The sequence below is a fragment of the Scyliorhinus canicula genome, chromosome 9 (genome assembly GCF_902713615.1).
Source record: "Scyliorhinus canicula chromosome 9, sScyCan1.1, whole genome shotgun sequence".
Classification (NCBI taxonomy): domain Eukaryota; kingdom Metazoa; phylum Chordata; class Chondrichthyes; order Carcharhiniformes; family Scyliorhinidae; genus Scyliorhinus; species Scyliorhinus canicula.
This window is the reverse complement of record NC_052154.1, coordinates 106,116,317-106,142,512: the sequence shown is the minus strand read 5'-3', so window position 1 is coordinate 106,142,512 and position 26,196 is coordinate 106,116,317. Positions and strand designations below refer to the sequence as shown.

General features: G+C 48.6%; 1 protein-coding gene across 1 annotated transcript in view; it reads left to right on the top strand.

Moving 5' to 3' along the window:
* LOC119970934 (astacin-like metalloendopeptidase) overlaps positions 1-20,685 on the top strand; it is a 151,451-nt gene extending 130,766 nt beyond the window's left edge. Inside the window, exons 10-11 of the mRNA XM_038806044.1 lie at positions 5,988-6,219; positions 16,942-20,685. Of these exons, the coding sequence (XP_038661972.1) occupies positions 5,988-6,219; positions 16,942-17,081 (372 nt within the window). The 3' untranslated portion in view covers positions 17,082-20,685. The remainder of the gene's footprint in view (positions 1-5,987; positions 6,220-16,941) is intronic.
* Positions 20,686-26,196: the final 5,511 nt, after the last annotated feature.

Here is a 26,196-nt window from a genome sequence, read left to right as displayed (position 1 = left end):
ATTGGAGCACATTCTGGGGAAGGTGGGACTTGTACAAACAGTACAGGTTACACCTGAACCAGAGGGGCACCAATATCCTGGAAGGGAAATTTGCTACAGCTCTTCAGCCGGGGGGGGGTTCAACTAATTTTGCAGGGGGATGGGAAACTGATTTGTCGTCCAGGAGATAACGTGCTAGAGTTCAGGAAGTTGACGGTAGTGCAGTACTAAGGAAGGTACCAAGGTCACAAGAGTGGACCTGCAAGCATGAAGGTGGTTTGAAGTGTATCTACCTACTTCAATGCGAGGAGCATCAGGAATAAGGTTGGTGAGCTTGAAGCATGGATTGGTACCTGGGACTACAATGTTGTGGCCATTACAAAGACGTGGATAGAACAGGGGCAGGAATGGTTGTTGGATGTTCTGGGGTTTAGATGTTTTAGTAAGATTAGGGAAGGTGGTAAAAGAGGGGGAGGAGTTGCATTGTTAATCAAGGATAGTATAATGGTTACAGAAAGGCAGTTTGAGGAGCATCTGTCCACTGAGTTAGTGTTGGCTGAAGTTAGAAATAGGAAAGGAGTGATCACTTTGTTCAGAATTTTCAATAGGCCCCCAAACAGTAACAGAGATGTGTAGGAAAAGATTGCAATGCAAATTTTGGATAGGTGCGGTAGTCACAGGGCAGTTGTCATGGGTAACTTTAACTTTCCAAATATTGATTGGAACCATTATAATTCGAATAGTTTGGATGGGGATGGAATAGTTTGGTGTGTGCAGGAGGGTTTCCTCACACGATATGTGGATAGACCGACGAGGCGGTGCCATATTGGATTTGGTACTGGGTAATGAGTCGGGCAAAGTGTTAGATTTGGTTGTGGGAGAGCACTTTGGAGATAGTGACCACAATTCGGTGACTTTCACTATAGAAATGGAGAGGGATAGGAACATACGGCAGGGCAAGGTTTATAACTGGGGAAGGGTAATTACGATGCGATTAGGCAAGAATTGGGGAGCATAAGATGGAAACAGGAACTGTCAGGGATAAGCACAATTGAGATGTGGAGCTTGTTCAACGAGCAAATACTGCACGTCCTTGATAGGTATGTCCCTGTCAGGCAGGGAGGAAATAGTCGAGTCAGGGAACCATGGTTTACAAAAGAGGTTAACTGTCTTGTCAAGAGGAAGAAGGGGGCTTATGTAAGGATGAGAAAACAAGGTTTCGTTAGGGCACTTGAGGGATACAAGATAGCTAGGAAGAAGCTCGAGAGGGCTTTGGAGAGCTAGGAGGGGGCATGAAAACTCCTTGGCGGGTAGGATCAAGGAAAACTCCAAGGCTTTTTACACTTCTGTGAGGAATAAAAGAATGACCAAGGTGAAGTTAGGGCCGGTCAAGGACAGTAGTGGGAACGTATGAATGGAGTCTGAAGATATAGGAGAGGCCCTAAATGAATACTTTTCTTCAGTGTTCGCAAAGGAGAGGGGCCATGTTGTTGAGGAGGATAGTGCGATACAGGCTGGTAGGCTGGAGGAGGTAGATATTCGGAAGGAACATGTGTTAGAAATTTTGAGAAGCCTGAGGATAAATAAGTCCCCTGGGCCTGATGTGATATATCCTAGGATTCTTTGAGAGGCGAGCGATGAGACTGCAAAGCCTTTGGCTTTGATCTTTATGTCCTCACTGTCTACAGGAATAGTGCCAGAAGACTGGAGAGAAGTGAATGTTGTCCCCTTGTTCAAGAAAGGGAATAGGTATAACCCTGGGAATTATAGGCTGGTTAGTTTCACTTTGGTCATCGGTAATTTATTGGAAAGGGTCCTGAGGGATAGGATTTATGATCATTTGGAAAGATACAGCTTAATCCAGGATAGTCAGCACGGATTTGTGAGGGATAAGTCTTGCCTCACAAGTTTGATTGTATTCTTTGAAGAGGTAACTAAGTATATAGTTGAAGGTAGAGCAGTTGATGTTGTATACATGGATTTTAGTAAGGAGTTTGATAAGGTGCCTCATGGTCGGCGAATGCAGAAAGTAAGGAGGCATGGCATAGAGGGAAATTTGGCCGATTGGAACAGTAACTGGCTATCACATAGAAGACAGAGGGTGGTGGTAGATGGTAAATTTTCATCCTGGAGCCCAGTCACCAGCGGTGTACCACAGGGATCAGTGCTGGGTCCTCGGCTATTTGTGATTTTTATCAATGATTTGGATGATGGAGTTGAAGTTTGGGTTAGTAAATTTGCTGATGCCACCAAGATTGGTGGAGTAATGGATAATGTGGAGGGCTGTTGTAGGCTTCAAAGAGACATTGATAGGATGCAGAGCTGGGCTGAAAAGTGGCAGATGGAGTTTAACCCTGATAAGTGTGAGCTGATTCATTTTGGTAGGACAATTTTGAATGCGGATTACAGGGCTAACGGCAAGGTTCTGAAGATTGTGGAGGAGCAGAGAGATCTCGGAGTTCATGGGCGAAATTCTCCCATCGGGAGACTAAGTACCGATGCCGGAGTGAAAACCGCAGTGTTTCAGTCCGGTGTCGGAGGCTGCTCCTCGCCCCCTATTCTCCCACCCCCAGGGGGCTAGGAGCGGTGCCGTGTCAATTTTGCGCGTCGGGCCTTGGCACCGCTTGAAAGCGGCGCCGCGTAAATTACACGTCACCCGCGCATGCGCAGGTTGGCCAGCGCCAATTCGCGCATGCGCGGTTGCCGTCCTCCCCGCGGGCGCCCCGCAAGACATGGAGGATTGATCTTGCGGGGCAGTGGAGGAAAAAGTGCATCCTTTAGAGACGCCGGCCCGCCGATCGGTGGGCACTGATCGCGGGCCAGACCCCTACTGAGCGCCCCTCCCTCGATCCTCCCTCCTCCCCCCACAGGCCACACACACAGCGTTCATGCACTGTGCATGCCGGCAGCGACCAGGTGTGGTTAGCGCCGGCGTGAACCCGTCGGATTGGGAAGGCCACTCGGCCCATCAGGGCCGGAGAATCATCGCTCGCCTGCTACAAACGGGTGCCAGGGTGGCGTGGCGGGAATCGCCCGGCACTCCCGCGATTCTCCCACCCCCAAAAACTTCAGAACCTCTGAAAGAGCCATTGTCCACAATACACTTCCTACTTAAAAAGGAATACCACACCTGAAATGCATCCACAATATGCTCACCTCTCACTGTCTTTAAGTTCACTAAGCAAATCGAATAGGTAGACTTTTATCCCCCTCGAGCCCCCAATTTGTTATGTGCCAGGGTTTAGAGGACACCAAAGTGTATCATTGAGTTCACCTGACTCACAACTTTGAATAGATTGTGGTTATGGGGATCACACGTGCCCACTCTGCAGGTGTGATGCAAAAGAACTCCACAGTACTTTTAAATTAAAACAATGTTTATTTTTGAAACCAGTTAACACTTTATCGATCCACAGTAAACATCTTGACAACTATCAACACCAATCCTCCCCACAGATACAATATTCGATAAATAAACCTTAATCTTTCCTTATTAACATCCATAAGACAAAAGACCCTTTTTAACACAGAAATCAGGTTTAAATTCATTACTGAGAGCAGCTATCACTGTTCAATTAGCCAGTGATCTGAAGACATTCCTTTCATACAGAAAGAAATCAGAAACACACCTTGTCTTGCTGGAGGCAGCTCCAAGTCTGCAAAGTGAAACTAAACTCACTCTGTAGCAGACAGCCCAAAGCGAAAGTAAAAGCAGGCAGACAGCCCAGCTTCACCCGCACTCTGTCATCACTGATAAACGGCCATTTCTTAAAGCTGCATCCACTACAACTATTTTATTAAAAACACCCATTTCTTAAAGGTACTCTCACATGACAATATATAATACATTATAGAATGGTTACTCAGTGCTCATTATTTTATCGTGCCTAACATCACTTATTCCCACACTGTGATTAGAATTTCTTAACCTTCCTACCTTTAACCTTTGGGCAGCACGGTAGCATGGTGGTTAGCATAAATGCTTCACAGCTCCAGGGTCCCAGGTTCGATTCCCGGCTGGGTCACTGTCTGTGTGGAGTCTGCACGTCCTCCCCATGTGTGCGTGGGTTTCCTCCGGGTGCTCCGGTTTCCTCCCACAGTCCAAAGATGTGCGAGTTAGGTGGATTGGCCATGCTAAATTGCCCGTAGTGTCCTAATAGTAAGGTTAAGGGGGGGGAGTTGTTGGGTTACAATTAGGGTGGATGCGTGGGTTTGGGTAGGGTGATCATTGCTCGGCACAACATCGAGGGCCGAAGGGCCTGTTCTGTGCTGTACTGTTCTATGTTCTAACATTACCGCTACGTTGAGGTATTTTCCCCAGGATCGACAACTGAGGCAGCCTGCAGTCTACCATGCCCTGTTGTCTGAGTTCCTCCCTGTGAGTGCTTGGGGGCCCCTGGGATCCCCCATGGATACAGAGCAGTTAAAGTGAGATACAGAAACCTTGCTGTCCTCTGGCACTTGTGGATGCTCACAAGTGCCTGTCTCATGCAGTTAATGCTCTGCACCATGCAATTCATGCCCTGAACCATGGAGTGTACTTCCGCATGTCATGGATCAATCATTTTTCCTCGATCAATCATATTTCCTTGATTATGTTGCCATGATCATATTGAATGGCTGAACAGGTCCGAAGGGCCAAATGGACAACTGCTGCTCCTATTTTCTATGTTTCCAGCCAACACAACCACCCTTCTCCCTATTTATGTCCCAGTTATGTCCTAATTACCCACTTAGCCACTCACTCATCCATATATCCAATCATTCATTCACCCTTTCACTCAGGCAACTACTAATCCATTCACCTATTCAGACACTCACCCACTTATTCTTCATCCACTCATCTACTCACCCATTCATCCACTCACTACCTCACTCACCTACTGAAAGACTTCAGGACTTTAAAGACTTAACTTTCCCAACAGTAGCTGCCATAGCTGAATATGGCAGCTACTGTTGGGATAATGGGATGTGTCATCTCATCGTCCATCTTTTCTTGTGCTCGACTGGCGTCTTCATGGGTGGTTGCGCTGTCCCATCAATGCTTCGTCCAGGCCCAGAAGTCCCGGCTGAAAAATCACAAAAAGGTCGGATCTCATGGTGTTTCATAGAACATAGAACAGTACAGCACAGAACAGGCCCTTCGGCCCTCGATGTTGTGCCGAGCAATGATCACCCTACTTAAACCCACGTAACCCGTATACCCGTAACCCAACAATCCCCCCATTAACCTTACACTACGGGCAATTTAGCATAGCCAATCCACTTAACCCGCACATCTTTGGACTGTGGGAGGAAACCGGAGCACCCGGAGGAAACCCACGCACACACGGGGAGGACGTGCAGACTCCACACAGACAGTGACCCAGCCGGGAATCGAACCTGGGACCCTGGAGCTGTGAAGCATTGATGCTAACCACCATGCTACCGTGAGGCCCCTGAACAGTACATAGAACAGTACAGCACAGAACAGGCCCTTCGGCCCTCAATGTTGTGCCGAGCCATGATCACCCTACTCAAACCCACGTATCCACCCTATACCCGTAACCCAACAACCCCCCCCCCCCCAACCTTACTTTTATTAGGACACTACGGGCAATTTAGCATGGCCAATCCACCTAACCCGCACATCTTTGGACTGTGGGAGGAAACCGGAGCACCCGGAGGAAACCCACGCACACAGGGGGAGGACGTGCAGACTCCACACAGACAGTGACCCAGACAGTGACATTTCAATGTGTTAAATATCACTGACCTGTAGATTTGGGCTATTAAGTTATAATTTTTTTCCTGCCAAGGGCATATTTTGCATTGGTCAAATGCAAAGAGTTTGAGTGGACTCTTAGGGTAAAAAAGAGACTTAGCAAAATTTGAGCACTGATTACACCCAAACTAGAAACTACCCCATTGACATAAAATATCTTCGAATCTGTCATGCAGGCATTGTTGGAAAGCATCATTCCAAATGAAGACATATCTGAAATTCTTACTGTTCTTTTATTTGACAGATAGTCTTGAACTTCGAAAGACTTCACATTCTGAACACCACAAACTGTGAGCAAAATCATTTGATCATTTATGATGTTACTTCTACTCCTCCTGTTGTTGCTGCAAGATTTTGTGATAAAGTGTCATTACCAGTAAATGTGATCTCCTTTGGACGTGCAGTTGTGATAGAATTTCAACACACCCGGGCAAATTTCAACTATGGATTTAAAATTACCTATAAAAGTATTGAGAGTAAGTATTCAAAACATAAAAGCTTACAGTAATAATGCATGCTCTTGATCACAGAAATCAATGTTACCCCGGGCGGCACAATGGCACAGTGGTTAGCACTGCTGCCTCATAGCTCCAGGGACCCGGGTTCAATTCCAGCCTCAGGTGACTGACTGTGTGGAGTTTGTACTTTCTCCCTGTGTCTGCATGGGTTTCCTCCGGGTGCTCCGGTTTACTCCTACAGTCCAAAGATGTGCAGGTTAGGTGGATTGGCCATGATAAATTGCCCCTTAGTGTACAAAAGGTCAGGTGGTGTTACTGGGTTATGGGGATAGGGTGGAGGCCTTGGCTTAAGTAGGGTATTCTGTCCAAGGGCCGGTGCAGACTCAATCGGCTGAATGGCTGATTTCTGCACTGTAGGGAATCTACGAGAAATTCTATTCTTCTATGAGAAATACTGAGTTTTTCTTCTCACAAAACCTTCTCTTGGAAGTGTCTAGATTCTATTTGGGTAAAATTTCACAAAAATCAGGTGCTGAAATCTCCGCTTCCCGATGCCAGCAGTGAGAATGCCGAACAGTACTTAGCACTACAGCCTCACTGCGCCAGGAACTCGGGTTCAATTCCGACCTTGGGTGATTGTGTGGAGTTTGCACTTTCTCCCTGTGTCTGCGTGGGTTTCTTTCAGGTTCTCCGGTTTCCTCCCATAGACCAAAGCTGTGCCAGTTAGGTGGAGTGGCCATGATAAACCTCAGTGTCCAGGGATGTGCAAGTTAGGTGGGGTTACAGGGATGGGCTGAGGTGGGGGGTGCTTATTCAGAGTCAGTTCAGATTTGATGGGCCGAATGGCCTCCTTACACTGTAGGGATTTTATGATTCTCATTGTGATTGGGCAAAGATTAGCGTGTAAGTGAAAAATCACGATTTCGCCTGGCACTAATTCCGACATGCTCCCATTTCTGCTGACGGCGTTATCAAACTTTGTGCACCGCATCGGCGGATCCATACAAAGTCGTTATTGGCATGGATTGACTCCTCAGTGTACTCCTCAGAAGCGCAGCCCCAAACAAAGAAGACAGGAGCTCACCCAAACAAAAAACACAGGAATAGCAGAACTCACCCAAAGAAAGAACACAGGAATAGCAGAGCTCACCCAAAAAAGGACACAGGAATAGCAGAGCTCACCCAACAAAGAACACAGGAATAGCAAAGCTCACCCAACAAAGAACACAGGAATAGCAGAGCTCACCCAAACAAAGGACACATGCACCATGGCCATTAGCACCCTCCCTGACACACCGCCTCCCTCAGGGCAGAGTCCTCATCTGTGACACTATCAGCTAGCCCACCCCTCAGCCCCACAAGCTGTCCCCAAGCACTACCTGTGCGCCACATCCCTGCTCCCGTCCATCCTGTTCCCGGCCAGAAAACCTGGCCAGCTTTCTGTCACAACTAGTGTGTTACATCCTGAACCCATATCACACTGCAGCTAAGGCATCAGCAGATGCACACATCCCTCACTGACCCTCAACTGTCGGACCTGCCCACACACAAACCTCCAAGCATGAAGGCAATTGGTGACACTCGGTGACCTTCTCCATCGCTCACCCGGTTGCCACCTGTTGGCAGGATAACATTCAGCCTTCCAGTGAGGATACCAATAGTAGATCCCACTGAAGGAAACAAGACAGATCACAGAGACTATTGCTGACATGGGTTTCAGCAGCCACCATACCCCTGCTGACATGGATGAGTGGTGAGGAAAGGGAATCCGCACATCACAGGCCAGGTGCCACTCACTAATAAGGACAGGGGTGCAGTGCTAACGACATCATATCAAGGGGGCCGGGTCAGGATTGGGGGATGGGATATGTTGACGGAGACACTACAGTACAACTCAGAGTCGCCATGTAACCTGGTGGCTTTGGATGGTTAAGGGGATACTCAACTTGCTAACATTTCTGTCTCTTTTCCCCACCCCCTGCAGAGAATGAATTTCTGAGTACAGCCAGCTATGCCCACTCTCTACCTGGCCACTGCTGATGTTGCGGACTCATGGAGTCTGGAGGAGAAGGGCCAGCTCAGGAAGGACCCTCCACAAGAGGAGCTTGCACCAGACCAGAAAAGCAGGGTCAGTTGGTTGTGCTCAAATGCTGGCCGTCCAACAGGCAAAGGAAGAGATACGAAGGTGGCACCAGTTCATAGCATGTTTCTACCATTGGCTCCTGTCCTTCGAGGAGTTGCTGGACTGTTTGTGCTGCCGAACACTCTGGCTAACCCATGAGACCATATGCCACCTGTGCATTTTGGTGGCACACCTGGCACCACCGGAGTTTGGAAGTGGACATCTGCTCCCAGTGGCCACCAAGGTTAAGGTTGCCCTGAACTTTTATTCCAGGGCTCCAGCGGGGACCTGTGTGGGATCTCAGAAACATACGCACACAGGTGCATCCATGCTGTGATGGATCCCATATGTGCTTGGGCATTGGACTATATCCCCTTCAATCTGGACCAGGACCACCAGGTTGTCTGTGATGGCGGTGATCCATCTGACTCCGTCCCATGGTATAACTTTCCTCCATTCCCCTGGGTGATCCCTGCATATGAGAAGGCCAATCCATCACACATTCCCCTCAAAACCCTGGGGTTGCGAGCATGGGGGTGGCGGGTGTGGGTGGAGTGGTGGACACCAGAGCGATGAGAGCTGGCTGAACCCTGGGCCAAGCGCACCTGTACCAGCCACCCACTCCCCCTCTGCAGCCAGACCAGACCAACCTACTCCTCACACTCTTCTAACAGAACACTGAGGCAGGTCCTCAAACTGTGCACAAGTGTTTAATGTGAACACATACAGATTTGTGCCCCAGCTCCTCCTGCTAAACCGTGCCCTGCACCCGTGACAACTTATCTGGTGTCTAATTTTCTGGCCTTACGGGCTCTAGCGCTACACCCAGGTAGATCCCCAGATGGTACGTCAGGAGTGGGGGCGCCCTGCTGTGATTCCTGCCCTGTGACCTGAGTCCCCGTTGGTGGGTGTCTTCTGAGGTGACCGAGCCAAGATGGGCCCGGCTACTGCTCGGGTGTTCCGGGTGGTGTGATGTTGCTTCGTTCTGCACTTAGCCAAAGCAGAATTCATGGACTTTCACGACAGCAAAACTGGCGCTACACTTGGACCGATTCTGTTACGGTTAAGGGGCTAGTACCGGCGTCATGTGGAACACAATCGATTCCAATGAGAAATGGTGCTCAATTCACCAGTTTCGCGATTGACACCCAGGAGGCTGATATGCTGCAGCCATATATACACACTTCACTCCCCACAAACGCCATCCCAGCCAACAAGGTGGCAGCAAGACGCGCTGCCCCACGTTTTGCAGACACAGAGGTTGAGACCCACCTGGACGCTGTAGAGGAGAAGCGGATGACCCTGTACCCCGGCCTGGGAAGGAGGTTGCCAGCCGCAGCTGTTTGTCATGCCTGGGCGCACGTGACAGAAGCGGTCAGCGCCGTGGGCAAAGTAGTCCGGATCGGCCAGCGGTGCTGCAAAAAACACAACTTCCTCAGAGCGGCCAGGGTGAGTAGGCAGCACTGTGCCCCTGGCACTAACCTCCATCCCACACACCCTTAACCATAACCTCAACCCCCACATGGAGGGCAGCTGAACACCCATCCTGTTGCTGCCACAACATGCTGGCACCTATACCGGCCACCATGGCTGGGTGCCCTCTCCACTGAGGCCACCAGGTACCCACCCCCTGGGCCGCACACGTCGGACTGTCTAAAGCTGTGGTTTTATGTTTCCCCCCCAAGGGCTCGCACAGCCGCTGGGAGTGGGAGAAGACAGGAGGGTGCCCGCAGGACCTGCAGCCCTTCACCGTGGCACAGCAGAGGGCTCTGGACGTGATCAGCGGCCCGGAGGAAAGGGAGGTCACTTAGGTGCAGTCTGGCCACAGGCAAGGAAGTGACATCCCGCTTAGTTACGGTTCCCTATACTATGTGTGTCAACCACACCTCAGCCTCACCAACACACCACCCTCATCCCTACATTCACCACCAAATCACCCTCAATCCCACTACATGCTCTGGTTTAGCACAGTGGCCTAAACAGTTGGCTTGTAATGCAGTGCAAGACCAGCAGCACGGGTTCAATTCCCGTTCCAGCCTCCCCGAACAGGCGCCGGAATGTGGCGACTAGCGGCTTTTCACAGTAACTTCATTTGAATCCTACTTGTGACATTAAGCGATTATTATTATTATGCTCTGGACATGGCCTCAAAATCAGAGAATCCAGCCCTAAGTGTTGACGCCAACACAGAATTCGTGGACTTTTCCACAAAAAATCTGGTTCCGCACCTGGTCCAATTCCGCTACGATTAAGGGCTAGCACGGCACCATGCCCTGTGGAACACAATCGAACACACCGGTGCAGCCGCCGTGTCCATGACTGATACTCGGGAGGCTGACAAGCTGCAGCCACATACACATTACAATCCTCACACACACTCATCCCAGATCTGGCAAAAGCCCTCCAGCCAGCAGCACAGCAAACCATGGCGATGTTGGATACTTTCCATACATCCTCTCTCCCCCTCCGCGTGCCGGTTTCACGATTTTTAAAAGCACCGGGAACTCAGCCCATCGGAGGCAGAAAATCACGGAGGCCCTAAAGATTACAAAGCCTGACCCAGTAATGATATGCAAATGGTATCTAGTGCACGTGCATTCCAGAAAGCATTGACGGCGCTGTTGAGATTTTGGAGCATTACGATTTGGCATCAAATCGGCGCCTGCCCCGATTTTGGCATCGGAACCAATTCTCCGCCCAATCGCCTTTCCCTATTTCGGCATCGGCTAACGGAAAATCCAGCCCTATGTGTTTTTATCAACACACCTTGCTCCTCTAATTGTTGGATGACTGGCAAGATGCCAGCAAAGGCTGATGGGGTACAGCTTGCTGCACGGTTGTGCAATCCCAGTAAATGATGCCGGTTCCATCCAGAGTAGGCCACAATCATTGTTATATTTGGCCCATATTGGGTGCTCTTCCAATTCCTCTTTCTTCAGGCTCCTGATAGACCGTGTGACTTGGCCATCTTCAAAATGCAACTAGAAATTCAATTGAGTTACTACATCCATTCCCAGAATGACTTCTCTCACTGGGACCACCGAGATTGGTGTGGTCAATTTGTGTGGGCCAAGTCCAATGAGTATGGGTTGGGTTCTTCTGATGACAAAATGCTGACCCCCAGCCCCATGGGCAACTTGTATCTTGCATTTAGAGATAAAGAGTTTTTGTATCTTCAGGGTAAACATTTTAATTCAGCCCGTGTATCCAGGAGACAGTGTATATCTTGGTCACCCACCCTCATAGTGATATACAATCCATACCTTTGCTGTTGAATCAATGCCAGGAGAGGTGTTGGGAGATCGAGGGTAGGCTCTCCTCGTTTTTTTCAACTTCCAGCAACTCCTTCTGTTGCTGTAGTGTAAGCTGCTTAAATCTTTGCACCAGCCATCCTCACCACCTTGCTTCGATTGGATGTCGGGCTCTTTCCCTGTCGTCCTTTCTGCCTGCCTTTTTCTTTACACCTTTTCACCCAAATACCTTCTTTTCCACAGTGATAACACATTCCAGGTCATTTTTCTTGGGTATTGTTGTCGCTAGAATCGTTGGTTTTCCCCCCTGCCTGCATGGCTTGGAGTTTAGCTCCCATATCCCGGTCTAACTGGTTACACCGATCTACTAATGCTGCAAAGATCTGGTCTCCCACCTGGACAGGGTAATCTTTAGCATTTTTGTCAATTCTGGTTTGAAACCAGCAACCAAAGCAACTTTCATAGGTCCAAATGTGCTGTCGTCCATTTCTTCGGGTTTTTAACTATTTCCCTACAAATACCGATTTGTGAATGGGGCCCCAGGGGACTCCTGCACTACGTGCCTGTTCCTCTTGGACTGCCTGATGGTCGTCCATTTTATTTTCCTGCTGTCCCTTGAACTGTTGTGTGACTACTTCTCTAAACGTGGTACCACATAACACTCAGCCTTGCCTTTGTGCCAATGTCTCCAGCCACTGCTCAAACTCCAAATCCCGAGTTTCAATTTCTGCAGCTGGGAGCACTTCCCACACATGTGGTCATTGAGGACACTGATCGGGTCCAAGACCCCCCCAAATGCGACAGGCCACACATTCCACTCGGCTGTCCTCACCTGACACGTGTAAGGAAATGGTTAAAAAACAAGTTTTGAATATATTGTGCCTGTGGGAAATGTTATGGGAGAGGTGTTTTCAGAACCTCAAAATGTATCATGGAGTCCAACCAACGCCCCCCCCCCCCCCCCCCCCCCCCCCATTAATGGATTGTTGCTTTTGAAGCACACGGTTTGTTCCCTAGGTGTGGTATTACAATTATGGACATGTGGTTTTTAAAACAAAGCAATGTTTATTCCAACTTAACCTTTTAAAATAAACATTGGATCGCTTAACACCCCTTACTTCAAAGATAACCCCGAAAATAATACACTACCCAATCCTGCAAACTGTTCTTTTAAACATCCAAAAGACTTCACCCCTTCAAAAATAGGAGCACAACAGGTTACATTCAATATATTTCTAGTCTTTGGATTTGCAGAAATCACCAGACCAGCTCTTTTCCTTCCTGCAGCTCTCAGAAAACCAGCCAGGCACTTTTCAGCTGCTCTCTCAAACTGAAACTAAAAACTTCAAAATGGCTGAGCTAAAGCCCTGCTCCACCCACACTCTGACATCACTGCATTTCTTAAAAGTACATTGCTTAAACATCCATTTCTTAAAGGTACTCTCACATGACAGAAAGTATACCGTGGGAACACATCAGTTTTGCAGAATCCAGACTCCAAGTGTGACAGTGTAACAAAGTGGGCACAGCCAGTAAGTTAGATACCAATGTGAGTGATTTTAAAGACCACTATTCAGAAGTCACAATTCAAAACTTATAAGCCAATAGGGAGCAGAGAGTGGGTCGGTATAAAATCATGCTGATATAAACGTAGTGGCGTGTGTTGCCCACTTTCTTCACCTTTATTCTCTTTCCGTTATTTTCTTCCTTATACCCTGCTGGGCTTCTGTTTTTTCTGTTTTGTATTTTTGTAGGTTTGAAGTGCACTAACTAAATTTTTGCAATAAAACTCAATCTCGCACTACCACCGGACTATCATCTTTTATTTGAAAATAAGAGATCCTTCACATGTCTTTAAAGTAAAAATGTATGCCTTGGACTCGAGCAAATCTAGAAGTAATACTCTTCCCAACAAATACTTTATTTTTAGCTTCAGCTCTTTAGACAAGTGCCGGACATCAGTTACTCACCAACCAATCAGCTTAGCACTTTCCTGTGAAGTCATTCTTGGATTTTCTTTCAAACTCAGCACGCTGACTTAACAGTGGCCACAGGTTGGATGTTCTCCGTTGCCTGAAGGTAGGCGAAGGCCTTGAGCCCCAACCTCTCATTTATCCTCTGTCCCGAAAGAGTGTCCCTTGCAGATCAGATGCTCTCTGCTGCCTGAAGGTAGCTGAAAGGTATTATGGCCCCATGGAAAGTAGGGGAGTGTGCATCATCTAGTTCCCATTAACTCATAACGAATATGAACTCCCCTGGTAATTGGGATGATGTTTCCCCCTTAACAGGGAAGACTCCACAATATAAAAATCCCAGGCCTCCAATGAGTGTTTCTTGTGCATCAGATACTACAAAGGCCTCGAGCCCCATGCTCTCTTTTATCCTCTGTTTCAAAAGCTGCTCTCTGCTGTTGGAAGACAGGTCTCCAGGAAGCCTTGAACTTGGTGGAATAGAAACCTTCTTTGGACTCATCATTGGCTTCAAGTGTTGGGCCACAGGCAAACACGGCCATTGCCTGCTGCTTCTTGGCAAGTTGTAGATGAAGGGTCATGAGGCACTTGTTGATGCCAACAGTGAGTTCTGAGAGTTGACAAGTTGATTTTTCATGGCAAAACTAATTCCATGCATCCGGGACTGATCTTCGAGTTTTTGTCTCCAGAAGAAGGTGTAACCATCGCCACATTTCCTCAGCAACCTTTCGCCTGCTCTTTGGGTCTGTCAGCGATGTCAATGTTTAAGTTTCTGAATTCACGGGCAACAAAGGCAGTTATGCATTCCGGTCGATTGTTTTGCTCATTATCCATGAAGATTTGTACAGTCCATGTTCCGAAATTCAGTTTAAAACTTTGATTTTCTGACTGCTTGTGGATGAGCCTGCTGAATTCAGTTTTTCAGCAAGATTGGTGATGGAACAGACTATTTTAAGGCCACCTTTTCTCGCCCTTACCCCATTGCTCGATGAGCAAAGTTGAACTTGAAGAGGGTTACTCAGTCATTAAGAAAACTGCGGAAATGCTCTCCTGTTGCTTTTCCAAGAGCGAGACAACGGGATCAAACTTCACTGCCTACTTGCAGGTCTGCAGCCAGGGTTTGTCTGTGTGGGGAACGAACTCGTTTTCTCTAGGTAAACGCCTGGTGCGAGACATCAATAAACACCCACACCCATGAATGAGTATAAAAATAATATTTCTCTTTCAAAGAACTTCAATGATTTGATTAAGCATGATTTTCCTTTCACATAATCCCACTGTCATGGTCTCACGACTAGCCTTGTAGCAGAAGTGCAGTCTTACAGAACACTGACACTCAATATCTAAATTCTACAAAAACTGGAGAAGATTTGAATGCATTAATGGCAAGTGCCAATTTACCAAACTCACTCCCCCAATCCCTGACTGGCGTACTGATCAATCTTGACTTGCACATGAGTTATGATTCGATGTCCTTTGGTTCATTATCTATGTAAACTGAAGAAAACACATTTGAGGCTTTCATTAATGATCTGGCATATATGCAGCACATGCCTCCTTATGGTTGCCTGCATTCTGCCTCCTGCTGCCGGGGGAACTGACCAAACATGTCATCTCCGAGGGCACCAAGGCAGTCCCCAAGTAAACCAACTCCAGGTAGAATACCTGCAATTGAAAAGTAAATCCAATGTTCACATTGCTGTGAGTTGATGCTGAAATAGAATGACTCCATTGTGAAGTCTATGACTCCTGCAGTCTATTGTTGGATATGCGGATTTCCTCAAGGAAATCCGTGGGCTTGAGTACACTGCCAGAAAAGTGGAGGATCCCACCGATGGACAGTCCAGCCCATTATGTTTCAACTTACAAACCTGGTGACTGTAATTATTCAGCAGCCAAGGGTCAAAAACTTTGGGTATTTTTACAAGAGTTATTGATTAATTCACTTATGCTGTGACTCCAGGTAAGTGGGGCTGGAATTGACCGTGAAATTGCTCAGGGTGTCGTAACAAGACATAATTATGTTTCACCTGCTGAATATTTCCAGTATTTTCTATTTTTATTTCACGAACTATGTTTCTACCAGGTAACGTCTGTTTTTCAGTCAGCGAGAGGATTCTCCGGTGGCTGAGGCCGGAATCGCGAAATGCGATTCGGCGGAGTATCAGTTCTGATGCCGGAATCATGGTTTGCGCTGGTTTCATGCCAACTCGCAATTCTCCGGTGCCTCAACGGCGGCATCAATGCATTCCACTCCGCATGCACAGTAAACGCTGTTGGCATATCATTAGCGGATATGAAAGGGCAGCACGGTGGTGCAGTGGGTTAGCCCTGTTGCCTCACGGCGCTGAGGTCCCAGGTTCGATCCCGGCTCTGGGTCACTGTCCGTGTGGAATTTGCACATTCTCCCCGTGTTTGCGTGGGTTTCGCCCCCACAACCCAAATATGAGCAGGGTAGGTGGATTGCACACACTAAATTTCCCCTTAATTGGAAAAAAATGAATTGGGTACACTAAATTTATAAAAGAAAAAAAAAATTAGCAGATATGACCCGGTATTCTCCACCTCAACCACCTCACTGGAATTTCCGACAGCGAGGTTCACTTATGCTTTTAAAGATCATGAAACAGGTGCAGTGTCCAGGCACGTATCGCAGCGCATCCAACTGACTACCCACCTTGACCTTGGTTCTGCAGAGTGACACTGGCCGTATGGGTGCCCCCACGCCCGTACCCTACCCTCCTCCATGTCACTCTCCCAAACCGGCTGTCACCCTCCGGCAAGGCATCACACAGCCCACCCAAGTGCAATGCCCACAGTTTCCAATGCAGTGTGGTGCCGGATGGGGGTCGCTGAGCACACCACTGGCATTCTAATTTACATATTTTGCTGAGAACCTCCCTTCATCTCACCGCACCCCCCAACTCCCCACTACACACACTCGCAAGAGGTTGTAGACAGCTTCAAGAGGATGTGGACAAACTTATTGAATAAGTGGACATGTGACAGAAAACTTTTCAGGCAGAGAATCAAGTGACCAACTTTGTGAGGAAGGGCAAGAAGTGGCAATATAAAATAAAGGATACAGTTCTGGAGAGGGTTTAAGAGCAGAGGGATTTGGGGTGTCTACAGAAATTTAAAGTGTCAGACAGGTTAAATACGGTTTAAGAATCTGGACTTTATAAACAGGAGTACAGAGTGCACAGCAGCAACTAATTTATGGTGAACTTTTGGTTAAAAAACTGATTCAGCTTAAACTAGAATATTTATCCAAATCTGTAGACCAATTGAGAATTTGCAGGATTTCTTGTCTCATGTTTTAGCATTCCATTTTTTTCTGTTAAAAATCTATGATCATGCTTTGAAAACAATTCACATATTTTACTTTTATTTCCAGATAAAAATCCTCCTACAGTTTCTGGATCCTCTGATGAGGGGAGTTACTGCAACAATGTTACATTCATGCTGCTCATTTCACTGATAAAAATCACCATAGTCACATTTATTTTTCCACTGTTCGATGTTTCTAGATCGTAGAAAATTTATGTCCGTAGGCCTGAGCAACACTCGACATATATATATTTTTCATGCCTTCATGCACGTTGATGCAAAGAATTGAGAACACCCCTGAAAAGGGTAAAGATGTAACATAATCATTCAAAATTTAAATTCATCTGAAATCACTCTTCGATATTAAAGCAAAAATATTTATGTGTTTGCTTTCAGTGAGGTAACAATTCCATCCAATTTGCCAGGAATGAAATTTTATATGAATCTGCCATTGTCGGTCATAAGACAATGGGGTGAATTCTGCATTTGGGAGACTATGGGTGGTGTCTCTGTTTGGGAGACCCCTCCGGCACTGAATTGCACTAATTTTACGATCCCCCTGCAGTCATAAAGCGGGATGGAATTCAGTGTTCCATGTTATGCGCATTTATGCATGGCGTGGAATATGACGGATTCCCAGGGACTCCCGCCATCAGACTGTCATCTTGAGTGGGCGGCCTGATATTGAGTTCCTGTGGCTGGCCACCTCCCCCCACCTCACCGCAAATTGGCCTCATTTCCCCTACCGTAAATCAGCCGCTCCCCATCCACCACACAACAGCCCCTCAGATTGCCAGGGTGCCCCCCAACCCCAAATACAGGGGTGACCTGACCTGTCCCCATCTCAGGGACCCCTGTAATAGGGGGACCACTGAGAGACCCCTATAATAGGGGGACCAGCCACAGGGACCCCAATAATGGGGTGTCCCACCAGAGATACTGGAATAGGGAGAATCCCCCAGGGATTGCAGTAACAGGGTACACCCCCCAGAGGGACCCCTGTAACAGGGGGACTCCTCATAGGGGCCCCTGCCTAAAGGAATCCCCTCTACAGGTCCCCCACACACGCACATACACACATATGTTTGTAAACATTAACCACATCAAAGATAGGTAAATTAAGTGAAATTGCATGCTTGGATAATTGGAATGCACTTACATCTCTTTGATGTGGTCAATGTTTGCAAATACTGGGTTGTCACCACCTACCACTGAAGTGTGAACGAATAGGAATGGATCAAAGCTGAAGATTTTTTTTACAAGCTATCAATCATAGCCCCCGACAAGAAAGTTATGAATGGCTTGTATCTAATGGATCTGAAGGGTTGAAACACAGGTCATAGCTGTTCTCCTTCGAGGAATGGATATGTAGAGCTTAAATGTGAGTGTTATACCTGTAACAGTTTTCAATGTCACTTTCTGGACTGCCCTCTAGCTTCCATACAGGGGTCTGTGGGGTGGGAGTGTTCTGTGGGTGGTTCCTCTAGTCAGCAGGTCCCTGTGAAGGATCCTTCTAGTTAGGGGGTTCATATTCGGGGCTCCCTTTATTTTGGTAGTCTATGTGGGGGGTCGCTCTCGTTAGGGGGCTCCTTGGGGTGCTTACTTCAGTCAGGGGATCCCAGGGAGTCTCTTTAGTTTGGGGTCTCTGGAGGATCCATCTAACTAGGGGGTCCATGTAGAGGTTCTTTTAGTTAGGAGGTCAATGTAGGGGGTCGCTCTAGTTAGGGGGTCCCTGTGGGGGCTCGCTTTAGGTAGGAAGTCTATGTGGGGGTTCACTCTAGTTAGGGGGTCCCCGTGGGGGGTTATTACAGTCAGGAGATCCTCTGGAGCCCCTATAATTTGTGAGTCTCAGTGGAGGGTCCCTCTAGTTAGGGGGACCCTGTGAGGAGTCCCTTTAGTTATGGGTCTCTTTGGGGGTTGATCTAATTAGGGGTCCCTTTAGTTAGGGAGTCCCTGGGGGAGGGTAACCCTATTCGTGGGATCCCTGGGGGAGTGTCCCTAGTAAGGGTGTCTCGGGGATGGGGTGTCTAGTAGCGGAGGGGTGAGCAGGCAATGTATTGTGAAGGGGGAAGTGGTGGCTCTCGGATGGACTCCGGGGCAACTCCCTGAAGGAGTTACTCCTTGGCCCACCGCGAGGTCCACCACTCCAGGGCCACACTGGTAGAGACAAGTAATCCGCGCCCACGTGATTCCTGGATGTGGGGATCGGAGAATCATGGAAGGCCAGAGCATAGGGTGCCAGGCCCACTAAATGGATGCAACTGGGTCATTAAGACCGATTTGCATTCATTTACATCTTGCCGCTGCTGCGCGACCGTGGAGCTCGATCTTGGTGTCAGCAAGAAGTCAGAACATCATGATCGGATCGTCTTCGATCCCGATTTTCACCCGACACTCGATTTTCCATCCCATCGGGAAACCCGATCCGGGCATCGCGGGACGGAGAATCCATCCCAATATCCCGTATCCAAGTAAAATGCATCAATGTGGTTATTTAAAGGATGAAGTTTTATTTCCCAAAATGACACTAAGAATATTTTGATGTCTAATAAATAGACCCACAAGTTATATATGATTGCACATTAAAGAAATTCATCAGAGCCTGTACACCTTTCCCCACTTAAAGTATTTTGGTTTCCTCTGCTCTCCTTCACGTAAAAGAAAGAAAATTGGATGGTGTAGTTACTATTGCCCAGATTGCAATTTCCCTTTGTTGCTCCTTCTCCATTCCCACAAGCAGGTGCTGATGGCTTGGGGAGATGCTGAAACCAATTTTTCAGCCTGTTCCCTGTTGTCTACCCAATTCCGAAGCTCTCCAGGACAACCATGGTGATCATTTCAGAGAAGTGGTTGGAATGGCTTCACATGTCACAAATGGAGCCTTCCATTTCCATAATCACACATGATGAAGGCCTGGGTGTTTATTGAGACATTCAATCATTGGTCAGGGCAAATCTTGGAGGTCACTACCTTCAATTTATTACAATACTGAAAAGGCAATCTTATTATCGCATTGCATTCACTTTTTAATCCAGCTCTCACTTCATCGTGGAAAATCAGCCAGAAGTCTTCTGATACACCCAATAATACCATGATTCAGAAAACTGAGCCAGGGTCACTGCAAGACTACATTGGGTCAGTGATAGGAAATTCTCCACTGGCCTTTTAGGGACTTAAGAAAATTTAGTTAGGGTATTGTACTTTCTTCAAGGAATATTGACAAAACCCTCAGTTTAACAGGAAAGAGTACTACTAAGTTTAAGTATTAATCTAACCTACCCATGAGAGTAGGTTGGATTTTGGACGAAAGCTAGATTTATGCCTTATGGACTGAATCAACCCTGTTCCCAATGGGTGGGTTAGGTTAAAATTAGGACTCTTAATATGATACCATAAGGATCATTGCTGTAAATATTTGTCAGAACCTTTGCCTTTCTCAGCCAAATATACTTGCAAGAGTGTGAAGAGGCTTGAATCCGAAATTAACTGTAGTCACTTTTGGGAGCTTTCATGTGTAGTATTCCTCAAGCACTTGCCTTTATTTTAATTGCAGTAATTGAAAAACAATAGTTATACTTTGTAGTTAATTATTTGGCATTATATTGTTTTTCCTTTATCCAATTCCCAAGGGAAGGAGAAGTCAACTTGTGTTTTCTTTGAGTCCCTTTGACTCCAAACTCAACAGAACGTTTAGCTCCAAGGATATTGCTGTTGAAAGCATATCAAAATTCTCATGCTACTGGAGTCTATTCCAAGTGGAGGTGAAGCCATTTAATTGCTTAGATCGAATAACCAACTGTGCCCACTTTATTCTATATAAATATGGAGTTTGTAATATTTTAGTGATAAAATAATTTGCTAATAAAATGTCACTTCAAACAATGGGATGACCTTTTCTGTTCTAAAAATTTCAAAACACAAACATGCAAGAAAATATGGAATAATCAAATCTCATTTGTCCGATAAATCGCATTCTTTTCACAAGACATCTGCTATTTGTTTTACAATGGACTTGACCTAAACCATTCAATCTCTGAAGGGGAAAGATCTAAGAAAATAAAGTTCCCCAAAATATCTCCAATCTATGGCTCACGTTTAAAATTTGATTTTATCTTAACATGCCCAACAGAAAGACGGCAAGTTAAAATTGAATGACCATTTTACACTCCATGTGAGATCAAAGGAAGTAAAGTCTTGTGAGGTGTGAATGAGAACCCATCACAACTTGAGACGGTTTAGGTTCAAATTGGGGAACTAAAACTGCAACATGCTACTGTTGATGATTCCTTTCACCTTGTGTGTAGATTATGTGACCCAAACAGGAATCGAACCTGGGACCTTGGCACTGTGAAGCTATAGTGCAAACCACTATGCTACTATGCTGCTTTTTACCTCCTCCAACCTCACCATCCAAGGCCCCAAACACTCCTTTCAGTTGAAGCAGTTCAACTGTTCACTTGCACCTCCTTCAATTTAGTCCACCGTATTCACTGCTCACAATGTGGTCTCCTCCACATTGGGGAGATTAAATGCAGACTGGCTGACTGTTTTGTGGAACACCTTTGCTTAGTGACCCTGACCGTTAACTTATCATTTTTTCCTATGTCCACACGTCCGTCGTTAGCCGACTGCAATTTTAACTTATTATTTTTCCCATGTTCACATGTCTGTCGTTGGCCGACTGCAATGTTCCAAAGAACAAAGGGGAGTCTGCACCGTCTCACCATGTCTGCGTGGGTTTCCTCCGGGTGCTCTTTCCCCCCACAGTCCAAAGATGTACAGGTTAGGTGGATAAATTGGTAACATGGTAAATTTCCCTTAGGTTAGATGGAGTTGCTGGGTTATGGGGATAGGGTATGGGCTTAAGTAGGGTGCTCTTTCCAAGAGCCGATGCAGACTCGATGGGCCGAATGGCCTCCTTCTGCACTGTAACTTCTATGATTTAGATTCAAAATTGCTTCATTATCTGCTACTAACGTCATATCTGTTTGAAGCTAAAACTGCCTCCTGTGCAGTTTCGTTTATAATTCTTAATATGTACTGTTGGATAATTCAAATTCTTCTCATGCAAAAATAATTTTGATATTAGAAGTGTTTACATTTGAAAATCTACATTTCTCAAAAGTTAAACTTTAATCTTGTATGCAAAAGAAAAATTTATCTGGGAGCAGAGTAGGAGTGGGCCATTTAACCCATCAAGCCTGCTCTGCCATTTAATATGATCATGGCTGAACGTCTACTTCAAAGCCTTTTTCCCCACAAACCATGGGTGGGAATCTCCATTGGCTGACGGCGAAATCGCAAAACATGATTGTGTGGAGAATAGGTTCCGACACCACAATCATGGCAGGTACCGATTTGACACCAAATTGCAACTCTTTGTCACTTCGACAGAGGCGCAATGCAGTCCAGAACGTACACGCAGTAAATAGAATTTGCATGTTATTAGCGGTCCAACCCGATATTGTCCAGGGCCTACACGATTCTCTGCCTCTGATGGGCCGAGTTCCCGACGGTGCGGTTCACTTGTCCTTTTATAAATCGTGAAACTGTTGTTGTGGCTGATGAGGGAGAGAGAGAGGAGGTAGGACACAGAGAGGCGCGCCTATGGGCTGCCAGGTCGGGCATTGGCCGAGCTAGCTGGGGTGTGGGGCTGCCTTGCCAGGACTGGGGAGAGGGTTGACGGGGAACAAGCCGAGTGGCTGGGGTGACCCCCCACGGGACTGGGGTGATGTCTGGGCATGGACTGCCATTATTATTGCCTGCAAGGCAGCCATATTGCTGCACACCCCACTGACCAACAACCTTGGCCCATGGTTCTGCAGAGTGACACCGGGCGTATGGGTGCCCATACCCACCACCCCCCACCCACCTAGCCACCACCTAATGGTGGCCCACACAGAGCAACGTCCACTGTAGCCCTTGCAGGGGTGCCGGGCCAGGGCCGCAGAGTGTACCACTGGCAAGGGCAGTGGTATCTGACGGTACCCCTGCTGGCCACTGACAGAACCAGGGGTGCAGGGAGGGAGGGAGGGGACATACAGGGGCAGAGTCTGCAGTGCCAGCTTGGGCCACCATGTAGCCCAGTAGACATGGATGAGCACCGTGATATGCACTATCCTAAAATGTGGCCTTTCACTTCCTGCACACAGTGGATATTGAAATTCAACCAGCAGTGGTGCCTTCCTGCTGTTCGCCACAGGGGGATGCCCTGTGGCTCTGCGAGCTGGAGTTGCTCAAGGAAGAGGAAGTTGCAGCAGAGGAACAGGAGGCAGCTGCCCAGAATGGAGATCCGGTATGCCGTTGAAGACTCTGGCTGAGCAGGGATACAGTGCAACATATATGCCAGATCATGGCGCACCTGGCACTGCGGGGGTATGGAGAGGATGCCCACGCCCGGTAGTCTTTCTGCGACAGTGTCCTTCCAGGCCACGAGTGGGGACCTGTCAGGGATCTCACAAGTCCCGGTGCACAGGCACATCCGTGCCGTCACGGAGGCCCTGTATGCCCAGTCGGCTCAATGCATCCATTTCAATGTGGACCGAGCCCACCAGGATGCCCGGCCTTCGATGGGATGTCCCGTGTCCAGGGGGAGATCGACAGAATGCATGTCCCCCTATGAGCACCTGAATATGGCAGGCTGCTCTACACCAACCAAAACGGTTTCCACTTGAACGTGCAGCTGATATGTGACCATCAGCTGCATATTATGCACGTCTGCGCCCGATACCCAAGCAATGTATACAATGCCTTCATCCTAGCACACTCGACGATACCTGACATGTTCGAGACGTACCTCGAACTGGGTGGTAGGCTACTGGGCGACGGATTATCAACTACAGTCGTGGCTGATGACATTCATCCGGAGGCCACAGATCGACGCAGAGACCCGCTATAACGACACCAATAGAGCAAGCAGGAGCATGATCGAGTAGTCTTTTTGTTTCCTGAAGTTGCGGTTTAGGTGCCTGGACTGCTCTGGATGGGCCCTCCAGCATGATGCTGAGAGGGTTGCCTCGTCGTGGTGGCCTGCTGTGTCCTACAACATCACACAGCAGAGGAGATATGTGCTGGAGGAGGAGGAATGCAAGGCCTCGTCTGTCGAGGAGGCTCCAGGGAGGGGGAGGATGAGCAGGACATGGCGCTTAGGCAGGAACGGGAGGCCGCATGATGTGTGCGACTGGGCCAATGCGCACAGAATTCTCTGATCGCCTCCAGGTTCACCAACTTGGGGGGGGGGAGAGGGGAGAGGAGGGGTTCACTGGCCTTGGGTATGGATGCCGCATCCCATCCCAACACACCTTTCACCACTCCACGGTCATCTTCTCGCCTGCAACCCCCTCTGTGATACATGGCAGCCGCACGATGGAGTGCAGGCCCTGTGTTGGCAGCCACACCACGGGTCTTGTCCGTGAGATGGAGGCTGATGACAACTTGGCCTGCGATGAGCTCTGGTGCTCCACATCAGATGTTTGAGAACATTTGACTCCTGCCCACGGTAGCACTTTCCACTGTCCACCTGGGTGATCACTGCATGCGAGCTGGCCTTTCCATCGCACAATGCCGTTGAATCTCTGGGGCGAGGATGGTTGGCAGCGCAGGGCACCCACAACGTCCGCCCATTCCCCACCTAACATCCGCCCATTCCCTATCCCCCGCCCCCCCCTAACCAGCCTAGACCAGCCCACGCCTCACACCCATCTGGCAGAGCACTGAGACAGGATATAACAGTGGGAACAGGTGTTTAATTTGACAACGAATGTTCAGATTTGTGCCTTAGCCCCTATAACTAAACTGTGCTCTGCACCCGTGCCAATTTAACTAGTGTCTAACCTCTGGCCTTACGGGACCTAAGGCTACGTCTTGGTGATTTCTCAGAGGGTGCAATGGGAGTAGAGGCGGCCTGCTGTGACTCCTGCCCTGCGACCTAGGTCCCCGTTGGCGGTCGTCTTCTGGGGCCGCCAGTCCTGGATGGGCGAGCGACTGCTCGAGCGTCTCAGGTGGCATGGTGCCACCCTATTCCTCCTGCTTCCCCCTTCACCCCCCATCAACCCCCCTCACCCCCTTCACACCCCTCACCCCCCTTCAGTCCCTCACCCCCTTCACCCTTAAACAACCTCCATGCAACCTCGGCCCGCTGTCTAACCATATATGTTGTTGAGTCTTACAAGACCTGCCGGAGATGAGGCCGATGCATCCGGAGCCCCCCGCCCCCTGCTTGTGCAAGAGCCAGTGCCCCCCAGACGGCCGAGCACTGAAAGGGAGAGCAGCCCAAACAGCAGGCCTCTGCCCGAGACGCAGGAGACCCTGGAGCTTGGGTCGGAGGACAGGGACTTTCCATCATAGCTGTCTCCAACACCCTCCCCCACCTCAGAGACTATCACCTCAGTTGGGCATATTAGTGAGGAGGCTCCGAGGACATTCTCTGATGCGCACCACACATTGCATCCGGTACTGCAGGTGGAGGTATGAGCAGCCAAGTGGCTGGGCGGTCGGAGGACAGGCCGACCCCAGGAACCAGCGGCCGTCCAGATGGGTCCGGGGCACCTGGAACTTCCAGTCCCAGCCACTGTGGAGATGCAACAAGAGATCCAGGGACCACAAGAGAGGATGACGGCCGACCTACAGCACCTGAGGGCGCAGGTGGAGGAGTCCATCTGCGGCAGGAGCAGGGGGTGATGCCGGTCATGCGTGCTACCCAGGCCGACACCGCACAGGTGGCATCCACGGTGGAGGCAATGGGGGCGACAGTGTCAGAAATGGGTAAGAGTATGCACGGGCTGGGGCATTCTGTGCAGGCAGAGCCGAGGCCCAGGACAGGGCTGCCTTCTCACGGGCAGCCATGTGCCAGAGCCATCTGGACATTGAAGCGTCGCTCCTTAACGTGGCCCAGTCAGAGCAGGCCATGGCTGAGAATGTTGTTGGCATTGTCCCGGCGCTGGCCGGCATGGCACAGACACTGGGAGGGGTGGCCCAGTCCCAGAGGGAGGTGGCCCAGATGAAATGAAATGAAAATGAAAATCGCTTATTGTCACGAGTAGGCTTCAATGAAGTTACTGTGAAAAGCCCCTAGTCGCCACATTCCGGCGCCTGTCCGGGGAGGCTGGTACGGGAATCGAATCGTGCTGCTGGCCTGCTTGGTCTGCTTTAAAAGCCAGCGATTTAGCCCAGTGAGCTAAACCAGCCCCTATGGAGATGGAGGTGGCCCAGTCCTAGAGGGAAGTGGCCCACACCCAGAGGGATGTGGCCCACACCCAGAGGGATGTGGCCCAGACCCAGAGGGAGGTGGCCGAGTCACCTGTGCTCCATGGCACAGGTGATA